Consider the following 16682-nt stretch of genomic DNA (forward strand, 5'->3'; position numbering starts at 1 on the left):
ACCTCTCAACCATTGAGCTTCAGAGCTTTTTTTTTCCTTCATTTATTTATTTCATCTTAATTGTTTTCCCTTTGTTTTGTTTCCAGCATCCAAACCACAAATGGAATCTTGTTGCGACTGCGTGAATGATGCGACTGCATGATATGTTGCAAGCATCAGCTTGTGGGTCAAAGATTAATGATCTTATTCCTCCATCTGGATTAGATCGACAACCACCACCACCGCTGCCACCACCACCACCACTATTAACTACTTTAACTTCTACTTCAGTTTGATAACAAGCACTTGGAGAATCTCTCGGATTCAAGGCAGCGGTATATTGGATTTGAGCCAAGAGACTATCAGTGTGGGCCACCCTACTCTGCCTCTGTTTTACAGTATTTTCTTTCTTAAACTCCCACCAGCAGCACCAATTGTTGTCTCAGTTTGGGTTATACTGCCTTCCTTCCCCCCACCCATTCTCTGTTTGGCTCTGACTATCAACGTCTTTCAACCACATTCTGGCAAAAACACACGAAAACTGTTTTTCTCCATAAATTCTAACTGTATTTGAAGAAGACCCGCAAGGAAATTAACAGGCATTATTTCCAAGAAAACAGCACAAGTGAATCTGACAGCTCAGTCTTCAGTGATACAACTGTACACTCTCTCTCTAGCCCTCTCTCTCTTGTGTTTAGCTAAGTATGTATTTTTTTGGCCCTCAATCTGCAGGTCATGTCTAATTATTTGTTGAACTTCCCACTTTATAACTTAAAGTATCCATTAGTATTAACATATGTTTGTGCAGAACAACTGTTTCACAAGTTCAACCTAGTTTTGTTGTGTGTTAGTTTATTTGTCTCTACAGCTCCTCCACCCAACCTTTTCTTTTCCTTATTGTTTTACCTTTCATATCTCATTACTTCAACCAGTTACCCCTTTGTTCTTTTTCTCCTGCCTCTCTTGTTGTGTTCCTCTGAGCTTCCTCAATTTGTCTTTTCTTTCCTTCTTTTTCTTCCTAATTTTCTCAACCTCTTCAACCTCTCCTCTTATATGTGTGTGTGAAGCAGAGAAGGTCAACTCTACCACCACCACCACCACCATTATATATAATGACTCATTTCAAAGAAAACAGTCAATCTCTAATGAAGAAACCAACACCACACAACATAGAAATGACAACCCAAACAAATCAGTAGAACAGTGACCATAAAATGCCATAAAACCTCAAATTCTTTTGACCAAAATCTCAGGCGTCAATGCTTAGTGAAATTCTAAACCCTATTTCTTTTCTCTTTTTTCCTTTATTTTTTTTATTGCAAAAAATAAGAAGAAGAAGGAATACAAAAAGAAAATTAGAAAAACATAAAGGAGATAATTTTTTCTCTCTCTCTCTCTCATGACATGTATAATATTATATATATATAATCATAATTATTTAATGTCCACTTTTCCATGTTTGCGTGAGTCAGACAGAATTTGTTGAGGCAAATTTTCTACTGCTGGATGCCCTTCTTGTCACTAAACTTCACCTGTTTCCAATTAAGGTAATATTTCTCCATGGCTTGATGTGTTTTTCACACAAGTCTGGAAATTAGCAACATCACTTGATGCTCATGTACAGCTATCACATGATGTCCAGACAAGGGTACACACTGAGTTTCATTCAGTTTTCTTTGACCAAATCCACTCACAAGGTTTTGGTTAGCCTAAGGCTTTATGTAATAAAAGTCACTTGTCAAAGCTAACATGCAGTGGGACTGAACCCTAGATCACATGGTTGGTAAGCAAGCTTCTTAATCACACAACCATACCTGCACCTATGAGCGTGGGTGTTTGACTAAACCCTTCAAAGCGGTGTCCTGGCATGGCTACAGTCCAATGACTGAAGTAAGTAAAAGATAAAAGATATACCTATCTTCTACTTGTTTCAGTCAATAGACTGCAACCATGCTGGGATACCACCTTAAAGGGTTTTGTCAAATAAACTGACCCTAGTACTTCTTTATTAAAGCTTGGTACTTACTCTATCAGTCTTGTTTTACTGAACCACAAAGTTATGTGGACATAAACAAACCAGCATCAGTTATTAAGTGGTGGTGGGGGTGGGGGGACAAATATAGACATAAAGACACACATACATATATATATTATATATAGAAAATACCGTGCTTCACATGAATCCTATAAATGATTAATATATATATACACAGGCTTCTCTCAGTTTCTATCAGTCAAATCCACTCTCAAGTCTTTGGTCAATCCAGAGTTTTAGTAGACAACACTTACCCAAGGTGCCATACAGTGGAACTGAACCCAGAATTATATCATTAGAAAGCAAACTTCTTACCACACAGCCATACCTGTGCCTATATACACACACACACACATACACACACACACACACACACACAGAGATTATTTTTATATTTTGGTCTATCCTGAACAATTCAGCCCATCTCAGTCTTTTCTTTATAAACAATATCATTGAATTTATGTATTCTTCAAATCATCTACTGTTCCTTGTCCTACATACACACACACGTATATATATATATATACACACACACACACACACACACACTATTATGAGAGTGTATACAAGTTGTGTTGGGGCTTAGAGTGATTTCATGGGGAACAAAAACTGGTTCTGAACCTATTTTGATATGCATAGAACTATTAGCATGCCAGGCAGAATGTTTAGAAGCATTTCACCCTCTACAATCTGAGTTGAAATTCTGCTGAGGTCAACATCGCCTTTCATCCTTTTGGGGTTAATAAAATAAGTACCAGTTGAGCACTGGGGTCAATGTAATTGACTTTCCCCTCCCCTAAAATTGCTAGCCTTGTGCCAAAATTTGAAACCATTATTATTATTGTTATTATTATTATTATTATTATTATTATTATTATTATCTTCTATACATATGGAGTGTACTTAAAATTTTATATACAAGACTTTAAAATGCTTAATTACACACTTGCAGAAAAGTGTAAATTTTGCTGTACATTTGGTGGGTGTGTGTGAAGAAGAAGAGGGAGAGAAGACAGGTGAAGACAGGTGAAGACAGCAGCCAATAAATTGGAATGTAGGTTGGTGAAATTCTCAAAGGTGAGTTATAGATGATTAAAGAATAGTGGAGGAGGAGGGAGAGAGGAAAATGGAATGTGTGTGTGTGTGTGTGTGCACAAGGAATATATTAGTTTGATGCTCAGTAAAAAGTGAGAGTTTTTGACATTTCAAGCATAGCTCTTAGAAAGGAACTATGTGTGTGTATGTATATATATGGGTATATATGTCTGTGTGTGTGTATATCACATAGTGAGTGCTTATGAGAAAAAACTAAAATATAAACATTTTTTTTAATGAAATAAAGAATAGTCCCACAGCCAAAATATTTAAACCAAAATGAAAAGAACAACTTGAAGCAAACTCTTTATTATTACTAAAGGCAGCAAGCTGGCTGAATTGTTAGCATGCCAGGTGAAATGCTTAGCAGCAGTTCGTCCATCCTTAAGTTCTAAGTTCAGATTTTGTCAGGGTTGACTTTGCATTTCATCCTTTCAGGGTCAATAAAATAAGTACCAGTGGAACACTGGGGTCAATGCAATCGACTAGCCCTCTTCCCCCAAATTTCAGGCCTTGTGTCTATAGTAGAAAGAATTATTATTATTATCATTATTATTAGGGCAGCAACCTAGCAGAATTGTTATTGTGTTGGGCAAAATGCTTAGTGGCATTTCATCTGTCTTTACATTCAAATACTGCTGGGGTCTACTTTGCCTTTCATCCTTTTCGGATCAGTAAAATAAATATCAGTTGAACACTGGGTTGATGTAATTGATTTACCCCTCCTCCAAATTTCAGGCTTTGTGCCTATAACAGAAAGGATTATTATTATTGAGGGCACATGGCCTAGTGGTTAGGGTAGTGCACTCACAATCGCTAAATCATGATTTCAATTCCTTGACTGGATGGTGCATTGTGTTCTTGAGTAAAACACTTCATCTCATGTTGCATTGTGATCATTTTGATACCTCACACGAACACACAGGGCACTTGTTCAAACAATGTCAATTTGATGGAGGGAGTGAGCTAATGTGTGACATGAACATTTGATCACTATAAACAAATCATTTGTGTGGGTCATTCAGCAAAAGCTGAATGCTCATACATCATCTTTGGTGGGAGAGTCCATCATTATTATTTTATATACATATGCAGTGTATTTAAAATTTTGCATTTAAGACTTTAAAGTGCTCAATATACACTTGCAGAAACGTGTAAATTTTGGTGTGTGTGTGTGTGAGGTGGGAAGAGAAAGAGGTAGAGCCATTATACACCATTATACAAACACCCATACACACTGTTCAACTCAGTACTCACATGAACATGCACCCACACCACACCACACACCATTATGCACCCTCCCCCACACACTCACATGCACACACATACCTTCCCATTCCACATACACTAGCACCCAATACCTCCAACCCCTAACTCTTGTCACCCCTATCCCACCTTGCACCTCCATGCATTGCCCTACAACACAGTATTCACTCCTAAAAACACAATGCACATGCACACAACATGCCTGAGCACAGACAATATACACATGCATAAACACATACAACTTTCTCACATGAACATACACAATACACTTACACACACTATATACAATTCATGCATTAATACACACACACATGTGCACACACCACTTGAACATGCACACACTCACATGATAGCCTCACACATATACACATGTCCATACCCACATAAATACATGAAACACACATCACTCCACACAATGCATGCATTAGGTTACTTATACACACATGCTCCCATACACACACACAGACGCCTACATAATTTTAAGCTCACCCACACATACATTCACATGTGCTCCCCCCCAATTCACACATACTATACACTCACACACACACTTGCACACCTTAGTTCAACCTGGTCACCATTATTATCTCCCTGCCATTCAACCGCTTTCTTCTGGTCATCTCATGTTGAACTGTTAATCCCTACACATTTTTCTCCTCTCAACCCTTTCTGTCAAAGAGCACAGGCTCAAAACATCAAAGACTTTTCCATTCTTCCCAAGAATCAAACTAATACACCTGCTTGTTGTTCCCTCACTTGTCTTCTTTTGTTTTCTGTAAATTTGAACTATATATATATACACACACATATGTGTGTGTGTAAGTATATGTAAGGGTGTATATGTGTGTGTAAGTATATGTAAGGGTGTATGTGTGTATGTGTGTATATATATATATATATATATATATATATATATATATATATACATATATCATGTAGTGAGTGTTTATGAGAAAAAAAAAAAAAATATAAAAATTTTTTAAATAAAATAAAGAATAGCCCTGCAACCAAATTATTTAAACCAAAACAAAAAAGTTAAAAGTATAAAATAACTTGGAAGAAACTCTATATTATTATTGTTATTAAGGCAAGTGAGCTGGCAGAATCATCAGCACGCTGGACAAAATGCTTAGCTGCATTTCGTTTGGGGAGGTCGATGTAATCGATTAGTCCACTTCCCCCAAAATTTCAGGCCTTGTGCCTTTTGTAGAAAGGATTACTATTATTATTAAGTTGGCAAGCCAGATGAATTGTTAAGCATGCTGGACAAAATGCTGAGCAGCATTTCATCCATCTTTACTTTCTAATTTCAAATTCTGCTGAGGTTGACTTTTCCTTTCATCCTTTCAGAGTCAACAGAATAAATCCCATTCTAGAACTGGGATTAATAATATCGACTGATCCCTTCTCTAAGAATTGCTGACTTTTTGCCAAAATTTGAAACCATTATTATCAAGTGGATGAGCTAGAGGAGCATTAGCATGCCAGATAAAATGTTTAACAGCATTTCATACATCTTTATATTTTGGGTTCAAATACCAGTGTGGTCAACTTTGCCTTTCACCTTTTCAGAGTTGATGAAATAAGTACCATTTAAACACTGTGATCAATGTATTCAAATAGCCTCCTCTCCCAAATTATCAAGCATTGTGCCTATAATAGAAAGAAAGAATGATTATTATTACTTTGTCAGTGGATTGGAAGAGTCAGCATAGCATCAAACACAATGCTTTGCAGTGTTTGTTGTGATTCTTTATGTTCTGAGTTCGAATTTTACCAAGGTCATCTTTTCAGGATGTTTGAAATAAAATAGCAGCCAAATACTGAGGTTGATATCATCTACTAATCCTTCCCCAACAAATTTCAGTCTCCAAACCTTTATTATTACTGGGAAAAATACTTTGTATATTTATTCTGGATCTTAGTTTAATCCTGCCAAAATCAGCATTGCTTGCATCCTTTTGGGGTTGATAAAGGGAAATACCATGTCAATATAATCAACTAATCTCCTCCTAATCCTAATCTCTATTTTAGAAACAGTTATTATTTTATTACAAGAAAATTAACAGAAAATTAATTACAAGAGGAACAGTTATGTGTGGGTTTATGTAACATCATATGTGTATATTTGTATTTAATGTGTGTGTGTGTGTGTGTGTGTGTATAGACAGGTAGATAGATAGATAGATAGATAGATATTCCTCTACTGTAAACCCACTCAGTTGAAGGGGTTCTTAATTTTTGCAAATTGTGTAGCAACCTTACAAATATTTGTGCCACAAAAAAGCATCCAATATATGCTGTAAAGTATTTGTTTTTAGAAAGAGCACATGGCCAAAGAAACCATGCCAAAGCAAACAGTAGAGGATGATGCAGTCTTTGCATTTATCAGCTCCTGTCAAACTGTCCAACCCATGCGAGCATAGAATTTGGGTGTTAGATGATGATGATACATGTGTGTGTGTGTGTGTGTGTATGTATGTATATATCTATCTATCTATCTATATATATATATATATATAGAAAGAGAGAGAGAGAGACTGATTGACTGTGTATACATGGTACACAAATTAAAAATATTGTTTGTTACTCAATAATTGGCCAGCATTTACAGGCTTGTTTTTCTAAACCAAATAAAATCACTTCCAGTCCAAACTGTGCTCATATGAAAGGAAATAAGCCCCTGTACTTGGCTTGTAGTCTATTTTATTGACACCCCCACCCCCACCCACCCCCCAAAAATGATAAATAAATGAAAAGCAAAGTTGACCCCAGGATGAGTCAGAAGAAATGCCAGAAAGAATTTTTTTCTTACACTCTAATGATGCTACTAATTAGTAAATTTCAAAAAAAGAAGAAAAAAAACCAATGAGAATCTGTATGAGGTCAGTGGACCTGTTAGAATCTGTATGAGGTCAGTGAACCTGCTAGAAATAGCTATCAAATCTCTCACAAAGCATACTTACCATGAAGGAAGAGAAGATACATTGGATAATGAAGTCCTAAACACACTTCAAAGGATAGTTGTGGTTGGAATGCCTTGATCAAGGGTCTTCTCACTTGTACTTAATTTATTGACCCTGAAAGAATGAAAGGCAAAGGTGACTTCGGCAGAATTTGAATTCAAAACATAAAGACAGACAAAATACTGCTAAGCATTTAGCCCGGTGCGCTAACGAGGGGATGAGGAATTTGTATACGTGCGTGTATATCAGACTATACAGAAAATTCTTGTCTAAAAGCTGTACTGTCTCCAGTGCAGGGTATCCAAAATGTTATCTTATAAAGACATAACACTTGTCATAGAAGGTCCTTAGTAGTAGTAGTAGTAGTAGTAGTAGTAGTAGTAGTTTCGCCAGCAGACTAGCAATTTGTGTGTAGAGGATGGGTCAAATGCGTCAATCCCTGCACACCACTCGTATTGCATTTCAGAGAGATGGAAAGCAAAGTTAATTTGGGTAAAATTTGAACTTAGAATGTAAACTTCAAATCTCTCTTGGTCAGATTTGTCCTTCATCTCCTATAGCTTTGATAAAATCATTACCAGTCATGTACTGAGGTTGATTTAATCAACTGACTCACTTCCTACAAATGACAAGTGTTATGTCTTTATAAGATAACATTTTGGATACCCTGCACTGGAGACAGTACAGCTTTTAGACAAGAATTTTCTGTATAGTCTGATATACACGCACGTATACAAATTCCTATTCATAATTCTGTGTGCATGTCATACATATAAAATGTGTGTATGTGTATCTTCTGGCACATTGAGGTGATATCCAGTAAAAATATTCCCCAAGGTTCTATATAAGTTAGTTGTTTAAGCCCAGATAATCTATGAGTGAGAAGACCCTTGATCAAGGCATTCCAACCACAACTATCCTTTGAAGTGTGTTTAGGACTTCATTATCCAATGTATCTTCTCTTCCTTCATGGTAAGTATGCTTTGTGAGAGATTTGATAGCTATTTCTAGCAGGTTCACTGACCTCATACAGATTCTCATTGGTTTTTTTTTCTTCTTTTTTTGAAATTTACTAAAACATGCAATTTATTATTATTATTCTACTAAGGCCAACTTTACTGTTCATCCTTTCAGGGTTGATGTAATTGACTATCCCCCTCCCCCAGAATTTCAGGCTTGGTGCCTATGATAGAAAGGATTATTGTTATTATTATTACTAACAATAAGATGAGTGTGACTGTTATCGAATGAACAATATTTCGACATCTCATGTGTCTTCCACAAGTTCAAAATAAACATCCCAATATACTTCATTTTGGTAATGTAAATATTACCAAAATGAAGTAGATTGGGATGTTTATTTTGAACTTGTGGAAGACACACAAGATGTCGAAATATTGTTCATTCAATAACAGTCGCACTTTTCTTATTGTTTCTTTACTTTCTGGAAGAGTAACATCAATACTTTAAATATTGATATAATCATTAAGGCGGCAAGCTGGAAGAATCGTTAGTGCGCTAAATAAAATGTTTAGTGGTATTTCGCTTGTCACTATGTTCTGAGTTTAAATTCCACCAAGGTTGACTTTACCTTTTGTCCTTTCAGGGTCAATAAAACAAGTACCAGCTGAACACTGGGGTCGATGTAATCAACTCATCCCCTCGTTAGCGCACCGGGCTAAATGCTTAGCAGTATTTTGTCTGTCTTTATGTTTTGAATTCAAATTCTGCCGAAGTCACCTTTGCCTTTCATCCTTTCAGGGTCAATAAATTAAGTACAAGTGAAACACTGGGGTTGATACAATCGACTAGTCCCCTTCCCGCAAATTTCAGGTCTTGTGCCTTTAGTAGAAAGGATTATTATTATTATTAAGGCAGAGAACTGGTAGAATCATTAGCACACCGGACAAACTGCTGAGTGGCATTTCAACCATCTTTACATTCTGAGTTCAAATTCCACTGATGTCAATAAAATAAGGACCAGTTGAGCACTAAGGTCAACTCCCCAAAAATTTCAGGCCTTGTGCCTATAGTAGAAAGAATTATTATTATTTTGTACAATACTCTGATAATTCTACCAATCAACTACCCTTTAGTTCTGGTTCTTTATGTGCTGAGCTCAAATCTTGTCATGGTCAACTTTGCCTTTCATCCTGCAAAGTTTGATGAAATAAAGTACTAGTCAACTAGTGGATCAATGGCATTAACTAACATGGTTCACTCAAAATTGCTGAACTTGTGCTTAAATTAGAAACCAAAGATGGTAAACTGACAGAATCATTAGAACATTAGGAAAGATACTTTGTGATATTTGTTCCAACTCTTTATGTTTTAAATTCTAATCCCACTATGGTCATCTTTGCCTCTCAGCTTTTCTGGAGTCAAAATATAATACTTGTCAATTACTGAGGTCAATAATATTTAATAACCACCTCTCTTCAAAATTGCTGGACTTGTGCCTAAATCAGAATTTATTATCATTATTAAGAATGTGAGCTGTAGAACTTTTAGTGCATTGGACAAAATGCTTAATAGATTTTCTTCTAGCTCTTTATGTTTTGAGTTCAAACCCCATTGACATTAGCTTTGCCTTCCATCCTTTTGAAGTCAATAAAATATTGCACCTGCCAAGGACTGCAGCTGATGTAATCAATTTACCCTTCATATTTTGGTACAGGACCTTAATTGCTGGTCCTGTACTAAAATATGAAACCTATTGTTATTATTAAGGCTACAAGCTGGCAAAATCATTAGCATGCCAGACAAAATGCTTAGCAGCATTTTGTTTGTCTTTACATTCTGTGTTCAAATTCTGCCCAAGTTAACTTTGCATTTCATCATTTTGGGGTTGAGCACTGGAGTCAATGTAATCAACTAGCCCCCCACCTCTAAAATTGCTGGTATTGTGCCAAAATTTGAAACCATTATTTATGTTCTGAGTTCAAATTCCACCAAGGTCAATATAATCAACTATCTCTTCCCATCAAATTTCAGGCCTTGTGCCTATAGTGGAAAAAATTATTATTATTATTATTTTATGTTTGACTTTTGTTTTGCATTTGTACAAGTTGAATCCAAGTCTCACCCAGAGACCTCAAGAGGCAACAAGTTAGAAGTTCATGTAGGTGTTACGCCTAGGGTACCATATATTTGGATTTGTACATAGTGTTGTTCTAGAGAATGTTTAAGAAACCATAAGAAAATTATGTGTTTGTTTTAAAATTTGAGATCACATAGACAGTATTTTACGTAGGATATGGGCAGTTCCCATGAGCACTATCTTTTGAACTTCAGCCATTTTGGGGTTTCCTGGTATCTGAGCTAGGTAGTAATCAGCCCGTTTCGCTGTCATTCCCAGGGCACCTATGACAATAGGTATTGTTTTAGTCTTCAGGTTCCACATTTTGCTAATTTCTACTTCAAGATCTTTATATTTGCTCAATTTTTGGTAGGTCTTGACAGATATGTTTATATCGATTGGGACAGTCATATCAATGAGGAGGCATGACTTTTGTCTGAAGTCTTTCAGTATGATGTCTGGCCTATTTGCATCTATCTTTCTGTTAGTTTGAATGGTGAAGTTCCAGAGGAGTGCGATGTGATCATTTTCAAGTACTGGGGATGGTTTGTGTTCCCACCAGTTTTTATCATGGGGCAAGTCCAGGTTTTTGCATATTATTATTATTAAGGCAGTGAGCTGATAGAATTGTTACTGTGCTGAACATCTCTTCTGACACTACATTCTGAGTTCAAATGCCACCAGTGTTGACTTTGCCTTTCATCTTTTTGAGATTGATAAAATAAATACCAATTGAGCACTGGGATCGATGTAATCTACTAGCCCACTTCTCCAAAGTTTCAGGCCTTGAAAGGATTATTATTATTAGCAGCTGCAGGACTAGGTATGTGGGTGGTAAAGTATCAGACAAGATGTCATATTTAATTATATCCCTCTCCAGAATTTATCCATCTGGTGTTGATAAAATACATTATCAGTAATGTACTCAGTGGATTTGATTTGTGCCCATTCCATACCCCTAAATTTTTCTCTATGTACTAACATAACAAATCATAAACCCTGAGTTAATCAGAGAGCCTGGTTGAATTTTACTTCCCATCTGTTGAGAGTCCCTAAAACAAGTTGTCAGTGAATGGTTTACCTTAAACTCCTATTTTCAGGTTTGATCCCACAATATGGCACTTTAAGCAAGTGTCTTCTAACAAAGAAGCCTTAGTTTCACCAAAAACTCATCAGTATAATTTGATGTTCTTGTTCTTGGCTGTTAATTGTAATCCATTATCTGGTTTGATAGTACCACTACCCATAAGTGTTAGTGTTGCAAACTGTTGGGTGACATCTCCAGTCAAGTGACCTCTGTAAAGAGTCACTGCAGTTGCCCTTCCACTTCTCATCAACTCCAACCACTAACATCTATGACTAACCTTCGCCTGCCTTGTTTCAGCCTTTATGCTGATGTTAAAAACCATTATTGCAATTGTCTCCAGTGTTGATGTTCCTTTGGGTTATCTCAGTCATGACTCATCTCCTTTGCAAAACTTAGAGATGCAGTAAGCTAGCTGGTAATAAAATAATATAATACCACAACACAATACTTAATGCCTTATGATATTATATTCTATGATGAAGCCGTAAATTGTCTACTTTTTATTCATCTTTTCAGGAGTTGATTAGAATTGAGACTATTTTAATCCTTTCTATCTTGTCCCTGCACATGTGTGGCCTTGAGCCCATGTAAATCATTATTTCTGAAAAGTAGTACCTTGTATTCATTTAAATTCTGACCTGAAATCCTACTAACAACTTTGCCTTTTAATCCTTGATAAAGCAAGTACTACAATTGGTCCCCATCTCTTCAAGAATTTGTGTTAGGAAACAAATCAGTAATTATTATCATTATTAAGGTGGTAAGCTGCCAGAATTATTAGTGCATCAGAATAAATGCTTTGCAATATTTCTTTCAATTACTTATATTCTGTGTTCAAATACCACCAAGGTCAACTTTGCCTTTCGTCTTTGCAAGGTTGATGAAATAGAATAGCAGTTAAGTAGTTGAGTTGATTAGCATTAACTTTCCCTCTCTTTTGGCCTTGTGCCAAAATTAGAATTATTATCATTATTGTTTCTTTATTCACAATGACTTCTAGTGCTGTGTCATCATCCACAGTATTAATTAGACCCTAATTAAGCTGTCCACACGCCACAAAACAATCTTTATTTAAACAGAAATCATCATTTTAATGTCCAATTTTTTATACTCACATGGGTCAGGCAGATTTTCTATGGTCAGATGTCCTTCTTGTCACCAGCCCAACCTGTTTCCAAGTAAGGTAATAGTTCTTTTTGATTGGACATGTTTTCCATGAAAACCTGGAAACAAAAGACACCACCTACATGTGACAAAGGCACATACAGTGACAAAGGCACATACACCCAATGGGTTTCTTTCAGTTTCTGTCTACCAGCACTACTCACAATAATAGAAGACACTTGCCGAAGACGCTATGCAATGGGACTGAACCTGAAACTACATAGCTGGAAAACTAATTTCTTAACTACACAGCCATGCCTGCACCTCTCTTACAACAAAACTAATTACTGACAATAAACACACAATTTTTTGGAATAATATAATTCTTTATTTCTCTTTTTTATTTTTTGTGGGAAAGGGTAGGGGATCTAATCTTACCTTCTGTAGAAATTTGTTTTCTTCACAGAGAAAACATGAGTTTGTCATCTGCTATCATTGTGTGTGTGCATGTGTATTTATACATGCATACACACAAGTTTGTATGTATATTACACCTATTTATATTTATGCATGTGTATGTGTATATAATACATAGTTGCTGTGTAACTAGTCACACATGTGTATGAAATCATACTTACACAGACATACATTAAAAGTTTTATTTGCAATTGGATTTTCTTTTGTAATATTTCCAAGCAAAAATTGTATTTTTTAAGAAATATAATTGTGAAATTAAATTATATTATTGTATTGAACCAACACTGTCTCTGCGTTTTATATGTGCCATACTTGTATTCTGTCTTTTATCCTCTAACTCTCTCTCTTCTATTCACCCTCTCAGTCATATTTGTTACCAATAAATGGAGAAAGTAGTAGGACTATTTAGCATGTGAGGGATAAGGCAACCCTTCTAGTACTGATGCAATGATAAAATGCTCCCAGTAGACTGTAAAGTTGTTGGCATCTGGCCATAGAAACCCTGCCAAAATGGAGTGCACAAGTAAGATGTGGCTTCCCTGCGTCAGCTAGGAGATCAATAATTCCAAATAAAAATTGGTTCAGTCCATGACATCTCAGGTCAACTGATTTCCATTCTGGAACACTGAGTTCCTTTGCATTTTGTCATAAAAGAATTTTCCAAATAAGACTGCTGACATTTTATTGAAAACTTCCAGAGAAAACTGACTCTAAAATCTGGTTGCACTTGAAATCACATTACTGCATCTTGTGAGAAATTAATTTAAAAAGAAAAAGAAAGACCACCTTTATGGAGAGAAAAAAACAGTCAGTAAAACTACGTTTCATTTTTCAAGAAGAAATAACATTTTTGTTTTATTAAAGAATTTTATGTCTTTATTTAGTTACTGACACATTAGCTTCATTGTGATTTTATATATGCCTTCCATAAGTCATCATGATCTGAGTCATCTCTGATTGAGAGTTATGGTTCTCAAAAACTAGGAGCTCATACATGTCATTTAGCATGATCTCCATGGCTGGATGCCCTTCCTAATACCAACCACTTTACAATGTGCACTGGCTGCTTTTTTTCATGTCACTGGCACAAGTGAGCTTACTATGCAACTTGCAAGACTATGAAACAAAGGAGTAGGAGGCTTCTGATAGGGTTATGGAGAGTGGTAGAGCACATTCTTGTAGAGGAGCTGCAAATTGAGAAATATAACTAGTGATAACGAGGTGTCCAGGTGACCCCTCAAGGTACGATATGAATAGAAGTGAGTGGAGACAGAGGAAGCAGGAGAGTAGGGAAGGTCAAGTGTGTATGGGGGAATGAAAGGGGAGGGGAAGTAGGCAATAACTGTAAAGATTGTGTAAGGTTGAAAGGTAGATGCAGGAAGTGATGAATAAAGATGGGTTGGGGGACTAATGATGCATGAGTTGGGCGAGGTGGAGGGATTCAGAAGAGAGCAATAGGATAGTAATGAAGGTATAGTTGACAGGAGAGGACAAGAGAGAAAGAGAGATAGTGTGAGGCTGGGTTGGCTGCAGGAGTGAGGTGACAGCTTTCAGCATTTGAAAAGAAGGTTTGTGAGAACACTTGCCTGACAGATCTTAACGAAGAAATATTGACATTACCATAACATAAATGTTTGGATTTTATATAGGTGTTGACATATGTCTGTTTTCTTAGCATGGTCATCATCATCATCATTTAACGTCTGTTTTCCATGCTAGCATGGGTTGGACAATTTGACTGGGGACTGGCGAACCAGATGGCTACACCAGACTCCAGTCTGATCTGGCATGCTGGATGCCCTTCCTAATGCCAACCACTCCGAGAGTGTAGTGGGTGCTTTTTACATGCCACCGGCACGAGGGCCAGTCTGGTGGTACTAGCAACGGCCACGCTCAAATGTTGTTTTTTACGTGCCACCTGCACAGGAGTCAGTCCAATGTTTTGTTCACATGCCACCGACACAAGTGCCAGTAAGGCAAAGCTGGAAATGATCGCGCTCAAATGGTGCTTTTTACGTGCCACCAGCACGGAAGCAAGACCGCTGCTCTGGCAATGATCCCACTTGGATGGTGCTGTTAACTCTCCACTGGCACAGGTGCCAGTCATCAAATTTGGTGGTTATCAAGTGGTCCTGTTGCTATACTTAATAAAATTTGGAGATTATTTTGTCTAAGAATCATTGAAGCTGTGAAAAGGCAACTATGAGAGAGAGAGAGATGAAAGTGAGTGAAAATATCAGTATGAACTAGCATAGTTCAGTTTTAGGTTAGTAATAAAGAAAAGTGCAGAAGAATGGTGACATTTCATATTACAGAATTGCATAGTTATAGCATGTAGCAAGCTGACAGTCATATAACCACCAACATGAACACTAAGCTGTATCTCTGTTTCCCTTCTCTGTACTGCCTTAATGAAGGTATTTATGTTAAGTCTGAACAATCAACAATCTTTAATGGGTAATTTATTACTGAAGTCATCAATTTGTTTGCTGTGCCCATTTTCCTTATTCAAAATAACTCTTGAAAGTAGTCAGAAATTCACAAGATTTGCTATTTTCTTTAGAAGATATAAAAACAAATCATAGTCAATGCATCACTTATACAAAATTGAAATCACAATGTTACCATGAAAACATTTAACTCTTATCACTACTTGTTTGCATCTGTAGATGAATTACTCTAAGTTTCTCTCTCTATGTTCAGGTATTGCAGCTCCAACTTCAATCTACTCAGATGTAAGATCCTAATTTATATTTCAAGATGTTTATATATTTTGAGCTATAATTTTGTTCAAAGTAAAACAACTTCACACCATTCTAATGGTCAAGGTAAAATATCTAAATGTAATTGTTTGAAGAACAATAATGCTGGAAATTTCCACATGCAATTGCCAGTGCTGCCTCCAGATGCCACATGTAAAACTATTTAAATTTCAGTGTCATTTATATACGAAACTGTGTTTACTTGAATGGCTGGTTGAACCTGGAGTAGTTTTTAGTTTAATTCTAAATAAAATGTAATCACTGGACTTGAATCAAATATGGTTAAAGTAACCCACTCTCAGTTATGATGTGGTGCCAACCTGAATACCAAGTACCACAGGAAAGCAATCAAACACTGGTTCATCATGTCAAAATGTGCTCAGCCATCATGTAAGAGCAGTCTAGTATTGATCTTGCTTTTAAAACAAATTTCTTATTCAAGGAGGATCCACAAAGCATTGGAGGGGGACAAGTGTAAGGGAGAAAATTTGAAAGTCACAAATGTTGGATATTACCTCGAGAAAACAAGTTTTCATTTTGCAATTTTTGCGTTATTTCACTCTAGCAAGATTTTCAGTGTTCACGTTTTTTAGGAAATGTAGATTTTCGGAAGTATTTGATCAATATAGTCTTCCCATCTATTAGTAAATGTATATTACCCCTGAATTCTCATTATTGGTTGCTGGGTAACCATGTATCTCCTCTTTAGCAAAATACCTATTTCTGCCTCCCTATTTCTCTGTCACACTCTAACCTTTCATCATCTGATACTGGATCACCTCCGTTATAGCAAGACACCTGTTTCTGCCTCTCTATCTCTTTGTCACCTAAT

At 36.4% G+C, this 16682-nt stretch overlaps 1 protein-coding gene across 6 annotated transcripts in view; it reads left to right on the forward strand.

The window, feature by feature from the left end:
* The window catches only part of LOC106881778 (winged helix repair factor 1-like), a 147262-nt gene extending 133892 nt beyond the window's left edge, over nucleotides 1–13370 (forward strand). For all 6 annotated transcript variants that reach the window (XM_089347097.1, XM_089347094.1, XM_089347096.1 and 3 more), the window contains one exon: nucleotides 87–13370. In XM_089347097.1, coding sequence (XP_089203223.1) covers nucleotides 87–129 — 43 coding nt within the window. In that variant the 3' untranslated portion in view covers nucleotides 130–13370. The remainder of the gene's footprint in view (nucleotides 1–86) is intronic.
* The last annotated feature ends 3312 nt before the right edge of the window (nucleotides 13371–16682 follow it).

This window comes from Octopus bimaculoides, chromosome 2 (genome assembly GCF_046866305.1).
Source record: "Octopus bimaculoides isolate indiv1 chromosome 2, ASM4686630v1, whole genome shotgun sequence".
Taxonomy (NCBI): domain Eukaryota; kingdom Metazoa; phylum Mollusca; class Cephalopoda; order Octopoda; family Octopodidae; genus Octopus; species Octopus bimaculoides.